This window comes from Felis catus, chromosome C1, assembly GCF_018350175.1.
Source record: "Felis catus isolate Fca126 chromosome C1, F.catus_Fca126_mat1.0, whole genome shotgun sequence".
Taxonomy (NCBI): domain Eukaryota; kingdom Metazoa; phylum Chordata; class Mammalia; order Carnivora; family Felidae; genus Felis; species Felis catus.
The window spans coordinates 35,496,814-35,515,914 of NC_058375.1; the positions used below are offsets into that span (position 1 = coordinate 35,496,814).

The window sequence follows — 19,101 nt, forward strand, 5'->3', positions numbered from 1 at the left end:
TTTCAAGAAGCTAAAGTCTAGTACGGTAATCAACTGTAAACAAACTGTAATGCAGTGAGCTAAATACTAGAACAGATGTATGTATATAATATAGTGATGGCATAAAGGAAAGAAGAACCAATTCTGTCTCTGGTCCTTGCTACTTTGAGACTGCTAAGTTCCTTTCCTTCTAGTTCTCATTGGTAAAATTGGTATATAACTGTCATGAGGGAAAAAGTTAAAAGGAAATATGAATACTATGAAATCGCAAGGGTTACACACACTCTTCTTGTTGGAAGTTCTTTTCCACTTCAAGACTGCTCTGAGGCTTGGCCTCGGTCTCGGCCTCCTGAAATCCCTCTCACTCTTCTTATTCCCTTTGGATCACACTCTTTAGGCATTTATAGTATAGAAGTGAGGGGAACAAAAGAAGGCTGGCAAGGTAAAATGGGAGAATAGGACAGGGCTAGTCTACAGAGTGGGAAAGGAAGGTGGCAAAGAAAGGAAGGCCAAGGCAACCCGTCAGGGCAGGTCCAATTTGGATAAGAGAAAAAAGGCTGCATGAAATGTAGAATAGAGTCTGGCAGGGAGGAGAGGGCTACCAAGGACAGTTCCAGCTCTCCTCAGGCTGACCCCTGTACCTGACACTTCCAGATAGCCATCATCGTTCAAACGGCAGGCCTCAGTCAAAGTGAGAAACAGGCAGCCAATGGGATCCAGTGGGTGGCCCACCCAACCTTCCAGGTTTGTGATGGTTGTGGTTCCTCTCTGTAACAGTTCTGGAAATAAGCAGACCCAAATTTTAGAAAGTGATGGAGACACACTGCTCTCTGTCCCTGCCTGGCTCTCCTCATTAGTCTCTTTCAGGCACTAGCCTCAAGACTTAAAGAAAATCTTCCCTCTTTGTCTTGCCTTGGATTCATAGGACTGGTCACAAGTTTATCAGTCAGATGTAAGGTCTTGAGGTCTGCATTTAGGCTTCTCACTGGCAGCACAAATACGTAAATATAATTTTACAGTTTTAAAAAGGTCATCTTATACTAGATCTAGTGGGCCTTCCAACTACCCTGTGAGGGAGGCAGACCAGCATTATTATTCCCATTTTGCAGATAAAAAACCCTGAGATTCATAGAGATAAAGTCAGGCATTCCACACAGCAAGTAGAAAAACCTGAAATTCTCGGGGTGCCTGGGTGGGTCAGTGGGTTCAGGTCATGATCTTATGGTCTGTGAGTTCAAGCCCTTCGTCGGACTATGTGCTGTCAGTTCAGAGCCTAGAGCCTTCTTCGGATTCTGTGTCTCCCTCTCTCTCTGCCCCTCCCCCCCCTCACACTCTGTCTCTCAAAATATGAATAAATGTTAAAAAAAAAAAAAAGAAAAGAAAAACCTGAAATTCTCTAGCTCCTGCCACTCCATGAAATTTTATGAAAATAAAATAGTAGGCCTTGTAGCCCCTAAGGATCCTCATCAGCCCCAGCCTAAGGAGTTAAGATGGCTCCTTATCACTATACCTTTCTTCTGATGCTTGTAGATTTCCAGTTGCCGTTGCTGCTGCAACCTCAGAGTATTGATAATGGCCACTGTGAGTCTGAGGGCCTCTTTTGGATAACCATGGGAACGCAGGGCATCAACCCGAGCACAGGCTGTAGGCACATGCTCTACCAGATGAAGAAAATATTTTGGTTGGGTTAGATTTTCCAATCAGGAAAATTCATATTTGACAAAGGGAGTTTGTGTTTTGCTCAGTTCCTAAAATTCAACTGCTATCTACTCTGTACCAAGACCAATGTTCTATTTTTTAAGAATATAACTGAGTAAGTCACAGGCACTACCTTCAAAGAGCTACCATGCAGCCTCAGTATGGCATAGAAAGGAATACATAGCTAGGATAATAAAATGTAAGTACCTCTTTGTGAACTTGTACTATGGGAACCCAATGGAAGTAGCAACTAACTGCCTAAAGGGAAAGGCCTCATTCACTCATTAATCCTACATTTCCTGAGAACCTATTATATGTCAACTCATTTGCCAGCAAAAGGAAGTAAAAGCGTGCAAGACAGGTTGCAAGCATCTACATTCCTACCAGTAGTAAATGAGAGTAACTATCTCCACGTAACCTTTCCCACACCATAAACTAATTATCTTTATTTTAAAAATCTCTGGGGCACCTGGGTGGCTCAGTCAGTTAAGCATCAGACAGTTGGTTTCAGCTTAGGTCATGATCTCACAGTTCGTGAGTTTGAGCCCCACATTGGGCTCTGCACTGACTGCGGAGCATGCTTGGGATTCTCTCTCTGCCCTTCCCCTGCTTGCCCTCTCTGTCTCTCTCAAAATAAATAAATAAATAAATAAATAAATAAATAAATAAATAAATAAATAATAAAAAAACCTCTCTGACCATTTGACAATCAAAAAATGGTAATTCAGTCTTGTTTTGATTTTCATCTTTGTTTACTGATGAGGTGTATACATTTTCACATTCTTATTAGATTCATGTTTTAGAAGTATTGGATCAAAGAGGAAAGATGACCAAAGGAGACTTCTGGTACTGGCCCACAGTGAGTCTGGCCAAGGCTTTCAAAAGAGAGATAGGGACATACATGCATATTCAGAAAGATCTTGGGAAAGACAAGGATAAGAGGTGAAGGATAGAACTAGGGAATTGGGAGAAGATATAAAAATATATGTCATTGTTGTAAGACTCAGAAAATGAGTATTTTTTAAAAAAATACTGTCTGTTTTGGAACGGGCATCCTGTGATAAAGTCAAGAAGAGACTGACAGTCAGCCAGAGGAAGGTTTAAACCCACAGTAGAACAGCTCTGTTCCTTTATGATTTGCGGGTTAGCAAAGGTGGAAAGGAGGAAAGGAAGACAGCTTGGTGACAAATGCAGATAATGCCCTAGTTACTAGCACAGTGTAACTGAAGTTTCAAAGTTAGTGCATTTTTAGCAAAACATATTAATTTCAGAGTAGATTATACTGTTGCTCAGCAAATGTTGACTAAGAGCTTATGAACTGATGTTTAATGGTTTTATTAGTACTCTTTGAGATTTACTGACTCCTTTCCTTTCCTAAAACTCAGGAAACAGAACACAAATTCCAATGTTTGAGGTCATTGTACCTCAGCTAAGTACACATGCAAATGGCTGAGGCTTCACATAAATACCCTGAGTCACTAGTTAAGGCCCCAAAAGATCTGTCCAAATTGTAGTTGTGTTGCCAGCACCTATGCAGATCTGGCCTGGCACAAGTTAAGACTGGGCTTTGAAATTCTTAGAGTAGAGGAGAGGTACACTTACCAAGCCACAGTGGCTGGCCTTGGGAATTAAACAGTAGTCTCTCGCTTTCCTGCTGGCAGGCAGGAGCTGTATATATATCGCTGCTTATTATTCGCTGTAAATGGCTGTCCTGCCAATGTAATTCACGGCCCTCAATGGCTCTAGTGAACACTGTTCGTCTTGGTCTGGATAAGGAGTCTGGGGAAAGAAAGAAATGCAGCAGTTCAATGACAGGTAATCTGAAGTTCTAACTCTTATATGTCTTCTTCAGAGTAGGAGGAAGAGAAGAAGAATAGTTTGTGGTTAGTGAGAGCAGCCATTCTACCATCTGTCCAGGTACCATCTGTCTAGGTGCTGTCTCTTTATTGGATAGCCCTTAATGTATCTGTGCCCTGTATGGGAACAACCTTTCTCCAGAGATCTATGGCTGCCTTTTTGCTTCTACAGAAGACCAATTTCTCCTAGGACCAAGAGCCACATGAAAGAGAAGAGGGACTGTGGTGCCCAGCTGCTCAATTATGAGGATACAAACTGCTTCTATAGAAGTCAGAATAAGAGAGAAGCAGTTAGGTAATTTCCCTGGCCTATTTATAACCTGTCTCACTTACAGCATGACCCTTATCAGACTAAGGACTTCGATATAATTGATATTAAAAGTTGAAAAAGAGCTGAAGCCCTGTGTATTCCGGTCCCTTTATCATACTGATACCTATAGGCTTACAGGCTTGTTCTCTAATGTGAAAAACTGATGCTGACAAGACTAATTAACACGGAGTCTTACCATGCCATATCTCTTCAGGAAAAAGGCTGCAAGGAAACCAAAACAGCTTAGGGTGGTATATAGGAAGACCATGTGAAAGATACATTGTCACAAACTGTATATACAGAATGACTCATAGAAATTACATTTAAGGAAATAAAAAAACCATAAAGGATTATTTAATTGACTCTCTGCCAGATTAAGGGCAGCTGTAACTATTTTGGGATCAAGGGCTAAAGTACTATGCAGATGTTTCCAGAGATGCCCAAATGTGGGGGTGTATCCACTGAGTCTGTGCAAAAAAAATGGGAGGGAAAGCCAGAGGATTCAGAATGTACATGAAAGAAATGAACATATTTATTCATTAAGCAAAAGTCCTTAGAATATAGTCATCTCTTCAGAATTTGATATATCCCATAGTGTATGGGCTTGGATGATTAAGTTAGAAAAGCACTGACCATATCTACTGAAATGTCTTCTCCTTCATATTGTCCCTCAGTAGAAGCACAATGTACCTTCTACTGGCTATAGTCTAAGCACCTCTCTTCCTGAACTGAGACTCTACCTTGGGTCTGCTCAGCCCATAGTGGGGATTAGGCTCCCAATATTCATTAAGTCTGCAAATAGTGAGTGCCTACTACATAGCAGGTACTTGTTCCAGGTGCTGAGGATATATAAAGTCCCTGCCTTTATGGGACTTGATTTTTTTAAGTTTATTTATTTATTTTGAGAGAGAGAGAGAGAGAGCATGAGCAAGGGAAGGGCAGAGAGAGAGGGAGAGAGTGAATCCCAAGTAGGTTCTGCATTGTCAGTGCAGAGCCCGATGCAGGGCTTGATCCCATGAACCGTGAGATCATAACCTGCACCAAAATCAAGAGTCAGATGCTTAACCGACTGAGCCACCCAGGAACTGTGGGCCTTTACAGTTAAATGGGCAGAGATAGTTGAATAAATATATAGTATATCAGATATATCAGATGGTTATGAATACTATGGAAAAGACTAAAGCAGGATTAAGGAGAAAGGCAAGCTGGTATTGGTGGGGGTTGTTTTAAATTGAAAAACAATTTTTAATGTTTATTTTTGAGAGAAAGAGAGAAAGAGAGAGACATAGTGCAAGCGAGGGAGAGGCAGGGAGAGGGAGAATCTGAAGCAGGCTCCAGGCTCTGAGCTGTCAGCACAGAGCCCGATGTGGGGCTCAAACCCACAAACTGTGAGATCATGACCTGAGTCAAAGTCATATGCTTAACCAACTGAGCCACCCGGGCACCCCTATTGTTTTATATAGAATGGTCTCTAATAAGGTAACATTTGAACAGAAAGCTCAAGCAATTGAAGAGCAAGCCTTAGGCATAACTAAGGGAAGAGTATTCCAGGCAAAAGTAATAGCAAATGCTAAATCCTGAGGTGGGAGCATATTTGGAGTGTTTGAGAGCAGTGAGGAGGCCAGTGTACTTAGGATGGAATGAGCAAGCAGGAAAATCATAGGAGATGAGGTAAGAGAGATACTAGCAATCCCTGGAGGCTTGCTCCAAGGGCCTTACAGGCCATGAGTGAAAGATGAGAAGTCACTAGAGGGCTTTGAGTTGCTGAAGGTATATGGTGTGACCCACTTTTTAAAAGGATAACTGGCAGCAGTATTGAGAACACACCATAAGATGGAAGGGGAGAAGCAGGAGGAGCAGTTAGGAAGTCAATGCAATAATTTGAGAAGGATGATGGCAACTTGGCCAGAGTAATAAGCAGTAGAGATAAGAATATACAGATTCTGGATATATTCTGAAGGTAAAGGCAATAGTATTTGCTCATGGAATAGATCTGGAGTGAGAGAGAAAAAGAATCAAGAATGGCTCCATGGTTTTTAAGACAGATTTGCCATATGTGGAGATAGGGAAGACTATAGGAGAGCAGGTTTGGGTGGGGCTTAATAGGTAAGAAATCCTACTGAGATGCCTATTAATATCAAAGTGGAGATATTGAAAAGGCAGCTGAACATACAAGTCTGAAGTTGTCAAGAGGAAAATTCTGGTCAAGGAGATATAAATCTTGGAGTTGTTGGTATACAGACGATTATTAAAACAATGCAATCACCACGGGAATATGTATATAGAGAGCAGTGGTTTGATGACTGAACCCTAGGCACTCTAACATTTTAGGTTAGGAAGTGGGGAGGAGACAGTAAAGGAGACTGAGAAGGAGGAACCAATGAAGTAAGAGCAGAACCAAGAGAGTAGTGTCTTGGAAATAAGATGAAAAACGTGTTTGAAGGAGAGAGTAAACAATTGTAACAAATACTACTGTCAGGTCAAGTAAGATTATGACCAAGAATCAACCACTAGATTTGGCCAGATTTAGCAACAGTGACCCATACAAGAGCAGTTTCAGTAGTGGAGGGATGAAAGCTGACTAGAGTGAGTTCAAGGGAGAATATGAGCAGGAGAGATAATAAATATAAACTATTCTTTTAAATTATTTTTCTTAATTCTACCACTTATTTCTACTACCTCAGGGAAACAGGATGGTAGTTAGAGAAGCATGTGGGAACAACATGAGTGTGTATTGTGTTTTGTTTTGTCTCGTTCTGTTTTGTTTTGTGATGAGAGAGAAAGCAATGTATTTGTATACTCTCATAGGAATAATCCACAAAAATTTGTGAAGCAGGTGAGAGAGGAGATAATTCCTGGAGTGATGTCCTGGATAAAAAAGAAGGAATAGGATTTTGAGAATAAGTAGAGGGCTTAGACTTACAAGCACGAATAAAAACAGGGAAGAGGAAGAAGATGGGCACAGACAGAAGCAGATGAGAGACTCTTGGAAATTCTCTTGTGATTGCTCCTATACTCTCAGTGAACAGGAAGCAAGGCTATCAGCTGAAAGTGAGGAAACAGAGGGAAGGGGAATAAAGTTTTCAGGCAAAGATGGTATGAAATAGTAATTCAGAAGAGTGAAAGAAGGCATAGATTAGGGAAATGTGGATGTCTGGACAGTACTATGGTCCCATTCAAAATCAGTAGTCATAAACTTAAAGTAAGACCAGTTACTTACACTTATGTTTCTCTTCATCATGTTCAGCTCTGTGGGTGTGAGCACTAAGGAATTAGAATTGGACTTAGCTACTAAAGTTAGTGTCTTGCTCTATGAGTGAAATAAAGGGAAAAAGGAGGTTGAGTATGTAGGTGTTGAGAGTAATTATAATGATGCATCAAGGAATCTAACCTGGATAAGGAGGAAAATGAGGCTACCAGGAAAATGAAAATGTGGCAGGATCAAAATTCCTAGTGGGTTAAAGAATTATTGGAATTGACATACTAGAGAAAATAAACTAGCAAGACTGATGATGGTTATTAGAGCTGCCTGAAATTTAGATTATGAAGAAGGTATTGTTATTGGTAATGACAAGGCTTAGAGTATGATCTTGGGATTGCATGGCTCAATTATGGTGGTAGACAAGACTACTAAAAGATAGGAGGTCAAAGAATTAAGAGACTAGAATATTGGAAGGATCATGTGTGTGGCTACTGAAATCAAGAATTCCAATATAAGCAGTGACAGCAGAGAACAAAAATCTTCAAGGGATGGGGGGAGGGCGGGGGCGGGTGTGGGGATTGACCCAGAGGTCTAAAATGACCCAAATCAGAAGGGTAGCAGATAGTATATTTTGATGGCATTAACTTTAAAGCTGCGGGGTATTTTGGGAAGGAGGAAAAGACAATGATACAGAAATGGCAATGAAGAATAAGTGGGATGCCTATTGCCCCATTAGGTAAAGAGATGTTAAGAGCTAAATCAGCCACAACTTGAGAAGACTGCAGAAGAAGCAATATTCTCAAATGAGAATCAGTAACAACAAATAACCAATTTGATAAGGAAGAAACTGCCAAAATAGAAGCATGTCTTTACATGCATTTGATTCTCTGTGCCTATCTAAAGCCAATACTAAAGGGATGGTGTGTTGTGGAGGTTAGATGAGTGTGAGTAAAGGGTAGCTTAAAGAAATGGCAAAACTATAGTCTTTTCACTTCTTGTTACCTTAGTTGCCTTGAATATACTGACAATCAATTACGAGACACTAGATGAAAACCTGGCAAAAACAATTTAAATTATTTTCTCCTTGGGATTAAAAACATCAGATCTATCACTTAAAATAGAAGGGACTGACATGTAAAATCAATGTGTGAAAAAAATCCCCTACCAATAAAGGTTCCCAATGGGCTAAAGAGCAATCAGTTGCCAACAGCAAATAGCCTGAGTTAGATGAACTAAAAACTGATGTGAATGCTGATGCTCAGTGATATTCGTAGGTCACTGGGCTCAAAAGGCAGAGAGTACAGTATTGTTGGATTTATCTTAAAATGGGGCAAGAGTCCTAGCAGTAATTTGGGAAGATAATCCATTCTAGCTATCTGCTATATAAAAACATTTGAGGAAAACAGAAAAGTAAGAAAAGCAATTGTCGGGCCATTTTAAAAGCTGTGTTTTGCAGGCCTTCCATTCTTCTCTTCAGGTAAGTCTTCTGAGCTAAAACCAACCCCAACCGAGGCCAAGATCCATTAGTCACGATGAACTTGAAAGGTAAAGAGGATTCATGCAGAGGACCCTAGGAATTTATGCTGGGCACTGTAAGGACACTCTAGATACAGAAAAAGACAGCATGCATAATGTCAAAGATAAAAGCTTACCCTTATTTAAGGCTTGGTATTTCAAGACAAACAAAGGACAGGCTTTTCTTACTGAAGGTGACAATACTGACAGCCAACTGTCCAGCCACCTTTGTTTTAGCACTTTACCCTCCCACCTTTGGAGTTCCAGGCACAAAGACATTAGAAGGATTTATGGCTCACCTGGGCTGTGACTGGCATTCTGGGGAAGTGCATTGGTGATGTTGGGTAGCTCATGCCCATAGTTCCCATCCTCCAGGGGACAGACATCCAGGTCACTCCACCTCTGTAGTTGCTGCAGCCAACAGGATTTTTCTTCCAGTTTGCAATGTGGATTTAAAATGATGCATACCCATAAGGCCCCTGGAAAATAAAGCAACCAACATTCTTGATATCTCTCCTCTGATGTATGTTAAGCTTTAATTTTTCAGTCTTTTCTTCTCTTCTATTTTTAGTGGTAGGAAAAGTTTCCAAAACATCAGCTTTTCTCAATATAAAAAAATCAAATCTGTTGGGGCACCTGGGTGGTTCAGTTGGTTGAGCGTCTAACCTTTTTTACTTATATTTTTCTTAAAGTTTATTTACTTCTTTTGTGAGAGACAGAGACAGTACAAGTGGGGGAGGGGGGGAGAGAGAGAGAATCCCAAGCAGGCTCCATGCTGGTAGGAGTGTCTGACTCTTGATTTTGGCACCGGTTGTGATCTCATAGTCGTGAGACCTCTCTCCCACTCCCTCTGCTGCTCCCCAGCTCTCTCACACACACACACTCTCTCTCTCAAAAAATAAAGAAATAAAATCTGCTAAAGTTTTCAGAAATGGCTTATTTTTCCTTCTCAGAGCTTCCTTAAATATCCTTCCTGGATATCTGGATATGTGCCTGTAATGATGAACAAGACCGATTTGGGCTTGAATTCTGAGCTCAGATTTGTAGTCCAACATATATTTATTGAGAACTTTCTTTGTTCAAGGCCTATTCTCCTACTGGAGAATAAGACATTGTTCCAACCCTTGAGGAGCTGACTAATGGGGGAGATAGATACATATAATGTTATTTGAATATGATGAGTGTTAAGGTAAAGATATGGGGACAACAGCAAGATAGAGGAAGGACACTTAGCACAAGGGCAGGGGTCAGAAGGGAGGTGCTCAGGAAAGGTTTCAATTTTTGGTTAGTAGACTTTAGGCTTTCTGAAATTCATATTCCTCAACTGTAAAACTGAGAGCACATAAATAACTACTTTGTTTTTGTTTTTGATGCTTATTTATTTTTGAGAGAGAGAGAGAAAGAGAGCATAGGTGGGGGAAGGGCAGAGAGAGAAAGAGGAAACAGAGGATCATACAGGGAAGGGGCAGAGACAGAGGGAGATAGAGGATCCTAAGCAGGCTCTGTGCTGACAGCAGAGAGCCCGACTTGGGGTTTGAACCCATGAACTGTGAGATTATGACCTGAGCCAAAATCAGATGCTCAACCAGCTGAGTCACCCAGATGCCCCCCAAACAACTACTTTGTAGGGATGTTGTGAGAATTAAATGAAATAACATTTGTAAAAGGCCTAGCATATTACTTGGCACATAGCAGAATTTTAGTATTTCCTTTTTCCAAGAAAAATGGTTTATTTCAGTTTGGATTTTGATACAGTTGATCTATTAGGATGTCTTAAAACTATCACATTCTTGGATCTTCTCTGTCACTGTAGCAGAGTATCACATATTCTATACAATATATGAGTACTGTCTCTCCAACCATATTACCCTTCTTTTCAAGCAAACCTGCTTCTTTTCAAGGTTGGCTATAACTGAACTAGATATATTCTCAATCTCAGACCAGCAATAAGCCTGGCTGCAAAGTATCTTAAGTTAAACATCCTTTGGGATGAAGCTACATCTGTGGATGGAGGTACTTTGAAACACTATTTCAAGGTCCTTCAAACTCAAATAGGAATGGTTTAAAGGCCATTTTAGCCCTAATTTCAGATACTACCTGAAGATAGTGAAAATTCATTTCTACTGGCTCAGTTTTAAAAATCTACCATGAAATAAAAACTACACTGTGTAATATAATAGTATTATATTATGATGACTCTGAAGGGAATTATAGTTAGGATTCACTCAAATAATTATAATAATAAAGTATGGCAAATGCTATCATAGACATACATAAAATCCTATGAGAATATACATGATGGAACAATGAATTCTGCATGTGGGGTCAGCAGAAGTTATAGAAAGGAAATGGGATTTCAGTTTGAAGAATAAACGTGAATTAATTCCTGTTAAAGATAGCTAACCACTGTTTCCTTTTGAAACCTCACTAAAATGAAAGTAAAAGGATAAAAACAGGTGTAAACACATACAGACACAGAGAATGGGAGAGATAAAAGAGAATAGCCACAAAATTTTGCAATGTGGAAAGCTTGTGGATGAGTGATAGCTGACCTAGCAGAACAGAAAAGTGGAAACATCCATCAGTGGTTAGAAAGCCCAGAAGCAGACTGATTCACGCTTCAGAACCCTGCTGAAAGTGGGGCTGAAACTAGTAAAATTGGTTAGAAGTTTGTCAAAGGTCTCAGGATCCCAAAGTTCCTACTCTATTCAAGGCAACTGAGTGCCTGCTCCTCCCCTCTCCTGGAAGAAGACCAAAACTTTACTCACTGGGAAGGTTGATTCAGAGAGGTTCTGGATTGGAAATATTACTCACAGCCAAGGGTGGGGTTTTCCATACTAAAAACTGAGGCATGAAATCAATACATGTTGAACAAATGGATACCCTCCAACCCAACCCTAACCCTCAACCCTAACCCTCTTTCCCCCCCTGGTTCTAAGAAGACTATGTCAGGCTTATAACCCAGAAACAAGAGACTGGAGGATTCATCTCTGGAAACAAATTAGCCCAAGGACAGAAAACATAGCAGATAACTGAAAAAACCCAGCCAGATCATCCTCAGTTAAACTGACTAACAAGGCCACACACACACATACATACATGCACACACGTACGTGCGTGCACACACATGCAAAGAACTTCCTTTTAGTTTTTAACTGTTACTCTTAAATAGAAATGGACAGCTAAGAAATGTTAGGTATATGAGGAAAGCATCTGACATAAAGGACAGAGAACAAAAGTAAACAGAAAGAAGAAAAACTTGGGAGGAAATACAAAAAAGGCAGAGAAGAAAGAAAACTTAAAGAAAAAAACCTGCAATTGCTATCAGCAAAATGAGAAGACACTGCATCTATGAAAAAAGTGCAGGATGCAACAACAAAAATGGGCTCTTAGAAATTAAACCTATGGTGACAAAAAATACATTAAAAATTAGTAAGATGTTTGAAAGATAAAACTGAGGAAACCACCTGGAAGATAAAAGACAAAAACGAAAACAAAAACACACCAAAACAACGAGAGAAAAAAATAAAACTAGAGAATCAATCTCCATTTAGTATATTTAGTCATAAGAAATAATCTAGCAATTTTATTATTTTTTGAGACATCCCTTCTGGAACTCTCTATTTTCTTATCCCTAATCTAGACTGTTTGTCTTCTAAGCCTGTTGCATAGTTACCTAGAAGCTAATATCCAAATAACAGAAGTCGTTCCAGACAAAAAGAGAAAAAAAAGGGTGAGGAAATGAAAAAAAATTTTTTTCAAGAAAACATCTTAAACTAAAAGATGCAAGTTTCCCAGTTGAGAAGGTTTAGTGAGGATTAAGCAGATTAGATTTTTTATTTTTTAAATTTTATTTATTTATTTTTAAGTAGGCTTCATGCCCAGCGCAGAGCCCAACATAGGGTTTGAACTCACGACCCTGAGGTCAAGACCTGAGCTGAGATCAAGAATCGGGAGCTTAACCGACTGAGGCCCCCAGGTGTCTCCAGATTAGATTTTTTTTAAGTTTATTTATTTATATTTTTAGTAATCTCTACACCCAACGTGAGGCTCAAACACACAACAGCGAGACTAAGAGTCGCGTGCTCTACCGACTGAGCCAGCCAGGCACCCAAGGAGATTAGATTTTTTAAAAATTTAGGGGGCGCCTGGGTGGCTCAGTCATTTGGGTATCTGATTCTTGATTCCAGCTCAGGTCATGATCTCATGGTCGTGAGATGGAGCCCTGCATTGGGCTCCATGCTGAGTATGGAGCCTGCTTGGAATTCTCTCTCTGCCGCCCCCCCCCTTTCTTTCAAATTAAAAAAAAATTTTAGAAGAAGACCAACAGAAAAAACACAAAACTTTCCTGAACGAGAATGGCCTGGTACTTCACAACAGCAGGTGGAAGCTAGAGGACAATGGAGATAGGTCTTCAAAATTCTAAGGGAAAAAGGTAAGATTTCCAACCTAGAATTACGCACCCAATCAAAGTATCAATCAAAAGTGAGGGTAAAATCCAGATACTCAGCAATACAAAATTTATCAACTATGGAGAATTCATCTCCCACCCTATCTGAGGAAGCTACTGGAAAATGTACTCTACCAAAACAAGAAAGTAAATCCATAGAGAAGAAGGTGCTGGATCCAGAAAACAGGGGGTTCAACATAGGGGAAAGGAAAAGGGAAGTCCTAGAATGATAGTAAAGAGCAGTATCTACACGATTATCCTGCAGCAGGTTTGGAGAGCACACAATCTAAACCAGGAATAGGAAAATAAATGGTTCCAGAAGAAATGTCTCTAACAAGATAACACTGATAGATTATTTGATGTGACCAAATATACTGTATGAAGATTTTAAATTACTGGTAAATAATTGGGGGGTAAATTAATGATAACAACAGAAAAATCTGCAACCTAATAGTCAAACAACAAACAAACAAAAATAATTATTAATTCCTGAAGGGGAAAAAAAAGTTGTTTAAGAAAGTAAATGTAGTATTAGTATACTACATGACTGTGCTACAGATATGTATTTAGTCATAATAATGCAAACATTTAATGTTGATCTAACCTCAAATTATAATACCACTATTTTGCTCTCATTCTAGGACTTTCCTTTTCCTTTCTCCTATGTTGAACCCCCTGTTTTCTGGATCCAACACCTTCCTCTCTATGGATTTACTTTCTTGTTTTGGTAGAGTACATTTTCCAGTAGCTTCCTCAGATAGGGTGGGAGATGAATTTTCCATAGTTGATATATTTTGCATTGCTGAATGTTTGGATTTTACCCTCACTTTTGATTGATACTTTGATTGGGTGTGTAATTCTAGGTTGGAAATCTTATTTTTTTCCCTTAGAATTTTGAAGACCTATCTCCATGTGCATATCTGGCATGTGCATAGGTATGTATATATTGGGGGCTATACAGTCATTGAGAATGAGATCTCTCATGAAAACCCCTGTTCCTTCTGCCATGGGAGAACACAGTGAAAAGATGATTACCTATAAGCCTGGAAGTAGGCCCTCACTTGACACCAAATCTACCAGTCATTTGATCTTGGACTTCCTAGCCTCTAGAACTATAAGAAATAAATTTCTGTTGTTTGTAAGTCACTTAGTCTCTGGTATTCTGTTGTGGCACCCTAAACAGACTAAGGCATAAATTGGTACCAAGAAGTGGGGTCCCACCATAACAAATACCTAAATGTGTGAAAGCAATTTTGGAACTGGGTAAAGGGTAGAGGCTGGAAGAATTGAGTTGCATGCTAGAAAAAGCCTATGCTGCTGTGAACAGACCTTTAAAGATGATTCTGGTGAGGTCCCAGAAAGAAAAGAGGAGACCTGTAGAGAAAGTCTGAACTTCCTTAATAGTCCTGAACAGAGTGTTGGTAGAAAAATGGAGGGTTGGGGCGCCTGCGTGGCGCAGTCGGTTAAGCGTCTGACTTCAGCCAGGTCACGATCTCACGGTCCGTGAGTTCGAGCCCCGCGTCAGGCTCTGGGCTGATGGCTCGGAGCCTGGAGGCTGTTTCCGATTCTGCGTCTCCCTCTCTCTCTGCCCCTCCCCCGTTCATGCTCTGTCTCTCTCTGTCCCAAAAATAAATAAAAACGTTGGAAAAAAAAATTTAAAAAAAAATTAAAAAAAAGAAAAATGGAGGGTTAAGGCCATTCTGATGAGATCTCAGATGGAAATGAGGAACATGTCAGTGGAAATTGGAGGAAAGGCAATCCTTGTCATACAGTGGCAAAGAACTTGGCTAAATTGTGTTCATGTCCTAGTGTTTTGTGGAATGTAGAACTTGTGAGTGATGAAATTAGCTGAGGAACTATCTAAGTGAAGTACTGAAAGAGTAGCCTGGTTCCTCTCGACTGCTTACAGTAAAATGTGAGAAGAAAGATATGATTTAAGGATGGGGTTGTTAATCAAAAAAGAAGCAGAACTTAAAGATCTGCAACACTGTCAGCCTATCCATATTGAAAAGAGTAAGAGGGGTGCCTGGGTGGCTCAGGGTAAGCATTCAACACTTGATGTCGGCTCAGGTCATGATCTCATAGTTCTTGAGATTGAGCTCTGCTTGGGATTCTCTCACTCCTTCTTATGGTAACAGCCCAAATGTCCATCCATTGTCTAATGAATGGATAAAGATGTAGTGTGCATATATGTATGTATGTGTGTACACACACACACGCATACACACACACACACACACACACACACACACACACACACTGGAATATTACTCGGAAATCAAAAAGAATGAAATCTTGCCATTTGCAACAATGTGGATGGAACTAAGTGTATTATGCTAAGCAAAATAAGTCAGAGGAAGACAAATATCATATGATTTCACTCATATATGGAATTTAAGATACATAACAGATGAACACAGGGGAAGGGAAGGAAAAATAAGATAAAAACAGAGAGAGAGGAAACCATAAGCAACTCTTAAACACAGAAAACAAACTGAAGATTGCTGGAGGGGAGGTGGGTGGGGGGATGGGCTACATGGGGTGAGGGGAGGTGGGGGGTGGTGGGTATTAAGGATGGCACTTGCTGGGATAAGCACTGGGTGTTATTTTTTTATTAAAAATTTTAAAAATGTTTATTTATTTTTGAGAGAGAGAGAGAGAGAGAGAGAGCACGAGTGGGAGAAGGGGCAGTGAGAGAGGGAGACACAGAATCCAAAGCAGGCTCTAGGCTCTGAGCAGTCAGCACAGAGCCCAGTGTGGAGCTTGAACCCATGAACTGTGAGATCATGACCTGAGCTGAAGTCGGATGTTTAACTGACTGAGCCAACCAGGCACCTTGAGCACTGGGTATTATATGAAAGTGATGAACCACTGGGTTCTACTCCTGAAACCAATACTACACTCTATGTTAACTAATGTGAATTAAAAAAACAGACAACTATGAGGAGATATCACCTCACACCTGTTAGAATGGCTAAAATTAAAAACAAGAAACAACAGACGTTGGCGAGCATGCAGAGAAAGGGGAACCCTCTTGCACTGTTGGTGGGAATGCAAACTGGTGCAGCCACTGTGGAAAACAGTATGGACGTTCCTCAGAAAGTTACAAATAGAACTACTCTATGATCCAGCAATCGCACTATTAGATATTTACCCAAAGAATACAAGAATACTAATTCAAAAGCATACATGCACTCCAATGTTTACAGCAGCATTATCAACAATAGTCAAATTATGGAAACAGCCTAAGTGTCAAAGATGTGGTAATATATACACATGGAATATTACTTAGTACAAAAAAGAATGAAATCTTGTCATTTGCAATGACATGGATAAAGCTAGAGAGTATAATCCTTAGTGAAATAAGTCAGAGAAAGACAAATACCATATGATTTCACTCAGATGCAGAATTTAGTAACAGAACAAACAAACAAAAGGGAAAAAAGAGAGAGGCAAACCAAGAAACAGACTCTTCTTTTTTAAAGTTTATTTATTTATTTTGAGAGAGAGAGAGAGTGTGCACACAGGAGGGGCAGAGAGAATCTCAACCAGACTCTGCACTGTTAACATAGAGCCCGATGTGGGGTTCAAACCCACAAACCAGGAGATCATGACCTGAGCCGAAACCAAGAGTTGGATGCGTAACCAACAGAGCCACCAGGTGCTCCCAAGAAACAGACTCTTTTTTTTTTAATTTTTTTAAATGTTTATTTATTTATTTTTTTTGTGAGAGAAACAGAGAGTGAGTGGGGGAGGGGAAGAGAGAGAAACAGAGAGTGAGTGGGGGAGGGGAAGAGAGAAAGAGGGAGACACAGAATCTGAAGCAGGCTCCAGGCTCTGAGCTGTCAGCACAGAGCCTGACATGGGGCTTGAACCCACAAGCTGGGAGACCATGACCTGAGCAGAAGTCAGAAGCCCAACTGACTGAGCCACCCAGGTGCCCCCCAAGAAACAGACTCTTAGCTATAGAGAACAAAATGTTGGTTACCAGAATCGTTGGTTGGGGGGATGAGTTACACAGGTAACGGGGATTAAGGAATATATTGTGATGAGCACTGGGTGCTGTATGGAAGTGCTGAATCACTACACTGTACACCTGAAACTAATACACTGTATGTTAACTAACTAGAATTCAAATAAAAACTTAAAAATAAGAAATACTGCTTTGAAGGGAAGAAGAGAAATGGGGTAATAATTGGAAGGGGATGAAAACATCAAAGGCACTTTTCTTGAGACTGAAGATATTAGAGCATTAAAAAAATTTTTTTTTTTCAACGTTTATTTATTTTTTGGGACAGAGAGAGACAGAACATGAACGGGAGAGGGGCAGAGAGAGAGGGAGACACAGAATCGGAAACAGGCTCCAGGCTCCGAGCCATCAGCCCAGAGCCCGACGTGGGGCTCGAACTCACGGACCGCGAGATCGTGACCTGGCTGAAGTGGGACGCTTAACCGGCTGCGCCACCCAGGCGCCCCGATATTAGAGCATTTTTGTATGCTGATGGGATGGGTCTAGTAGAGAGGGAGAAATTAATAATGACAGAGGGGTGCCTGAGTGGCTCAGGTGGTTAGGTGTCTGACTCTTGATTTCAGCTCAGGTCATGATACGGTTTGTGGATTTGAGCCCCAAGTCAGGCTCTGCACTGACAGTGTGGAGCCTGTTTGAGATTTTCTCTCTCTCCCTTTCTCTACTCCTCCCCTACTTGCATGCATGTTCTCTCTCTTACTCTCAAAATAAGTTAATTAAAAGAAACCTTTAAAAAAATGCCAGAGAGGGGCGCCTGGGTAACTCAGTTGGTTAAGTGTCCGACTTCAGCTCAGGTCATGATCTCATGGCTTGTGAGTTCAAGCCTCGTGTGGGACTCTGTGCTGACAGCTCACAGCCTGGAGCCTGCTTCGGATTCTGTGTCTCCGTCTCTCTCTGCCCTTCCCCCACTCAGACTCTGTCTTTCTTTCTCAAAAATAAATAAACATTAAAAAAAAATAAAAAACAAATAATGCCACGGGGAGGAGATAATTGCAGGAGCAGAATTCTTGAGAAAAGGAGATGGCATAGGACCCAGAACAAATATGTAAGACTTGCCCTTTTATGGGAGCAAAGATATTTCATAGATTTAAAAAAAATTTTTTTAATCTTGTGGTTTGAACTCATGAACCTCAAGATCATGACCTGAGCCTAAGTCAGACGCTTAACCAACTGAGACATCCAGGAGCCCCGAGATATTTCATAGATTTTAACAGAATATAAAGTAAAGTATATATGTACAGATATGGGGAGATGAGAAAACTTCATGTCTGACTGTTTCTATTTTCTCTGGTTCAGGGACTGAAAGTAGTGAGTCCATTCCTTTAAATTCCTACAAACCCACTTAGGTCTTCCCAGGTGAGCAGGCCGTGTGAACACTAAGGAACCCTCAGAGTAGTTAGGGGAGGCATGAATGCACCACACTCTGGTGTCTGACCCGATAAGGTTTTCCTTAGTGCAGTGGTTCTCAAATTGTGATTTTTGGAACAGCAGCAACAGCATTCTTTTTTCTTTTTATTAAAAAAAATTTTTTAATATAACTTATTGTCAAATTGGCTTACATACAACACCTAGTGCTTACCCCAACAAGTGCTCTCCTCAATTCCCATCACCCACTTTCCCCTCTCCCCAACACCCCATCAACCCTCAGTTTGTTCTCTGTATTTAAGAGTCTCTTCTGGTTTGCCTCCCTCCCTCTTTATTTTTTAAAATTTAAATCCAAGTTATTTAACATATAGTGTAATAATGATTTCAGGAATGTAATTTATTGACTCATCACTTACATATAACACCCAGTGCTCATCCCAACAAGTATCCTCCTTAATGCCCCTTGCCCATTTAGCCCATCCTCCCACCCAACACCCTACCAGCAACCCTCAGTTGTAGCAACAGCATTCTTTAAAAAAATTTTGTTAGAAATTCAAATTATCAGGCCCTATTCCAAACTACTGAATCAAAAACTCTGAGGACAGGGCCCAGAAACCTTTTTAAATAAGTACTCTTGGTGATTTTGAGAAGTTTGAGAATCACTGTCTTTGCAGGATGCTGAGAGTTTCTTGGAAGATT

General features: G+C 40.4%; 1 protein-coding gene across 1 annotated transcript in view; it reads right to left on the reverse strand.

Annotated features, from left to right (window-relative positions):
• ZSWIM5 (zinc finger SWIM-type containing 5) overlaps positions 1-19,101 on the reverse strand; it is a 248,203-nt gene that overhangs the window by 32,031 nt on the left and 197,071 nt on the right. Inside the window, exons 5-8 of the mRNA XM_019836903.3 lie at positions 8,860-9,039; positions 3,280-3,456; positions 1,490-1,636; positions 621-758 (exon numbers count right to left, since the gene is read on the reverse strand). Of these exons, the coding sequence (XP_019692462.2) occupies positions 621-758; positions 1,490-1,636; positions 3,280-3,456; positions 8,860-9,039 (642 nt within the window). The remainder of the gene's footprint in view (positions 1-620; positions 759-1,489; positions 1,637-3,279; positions 3,457-8,859; positions 9,040-19,101) is intronic.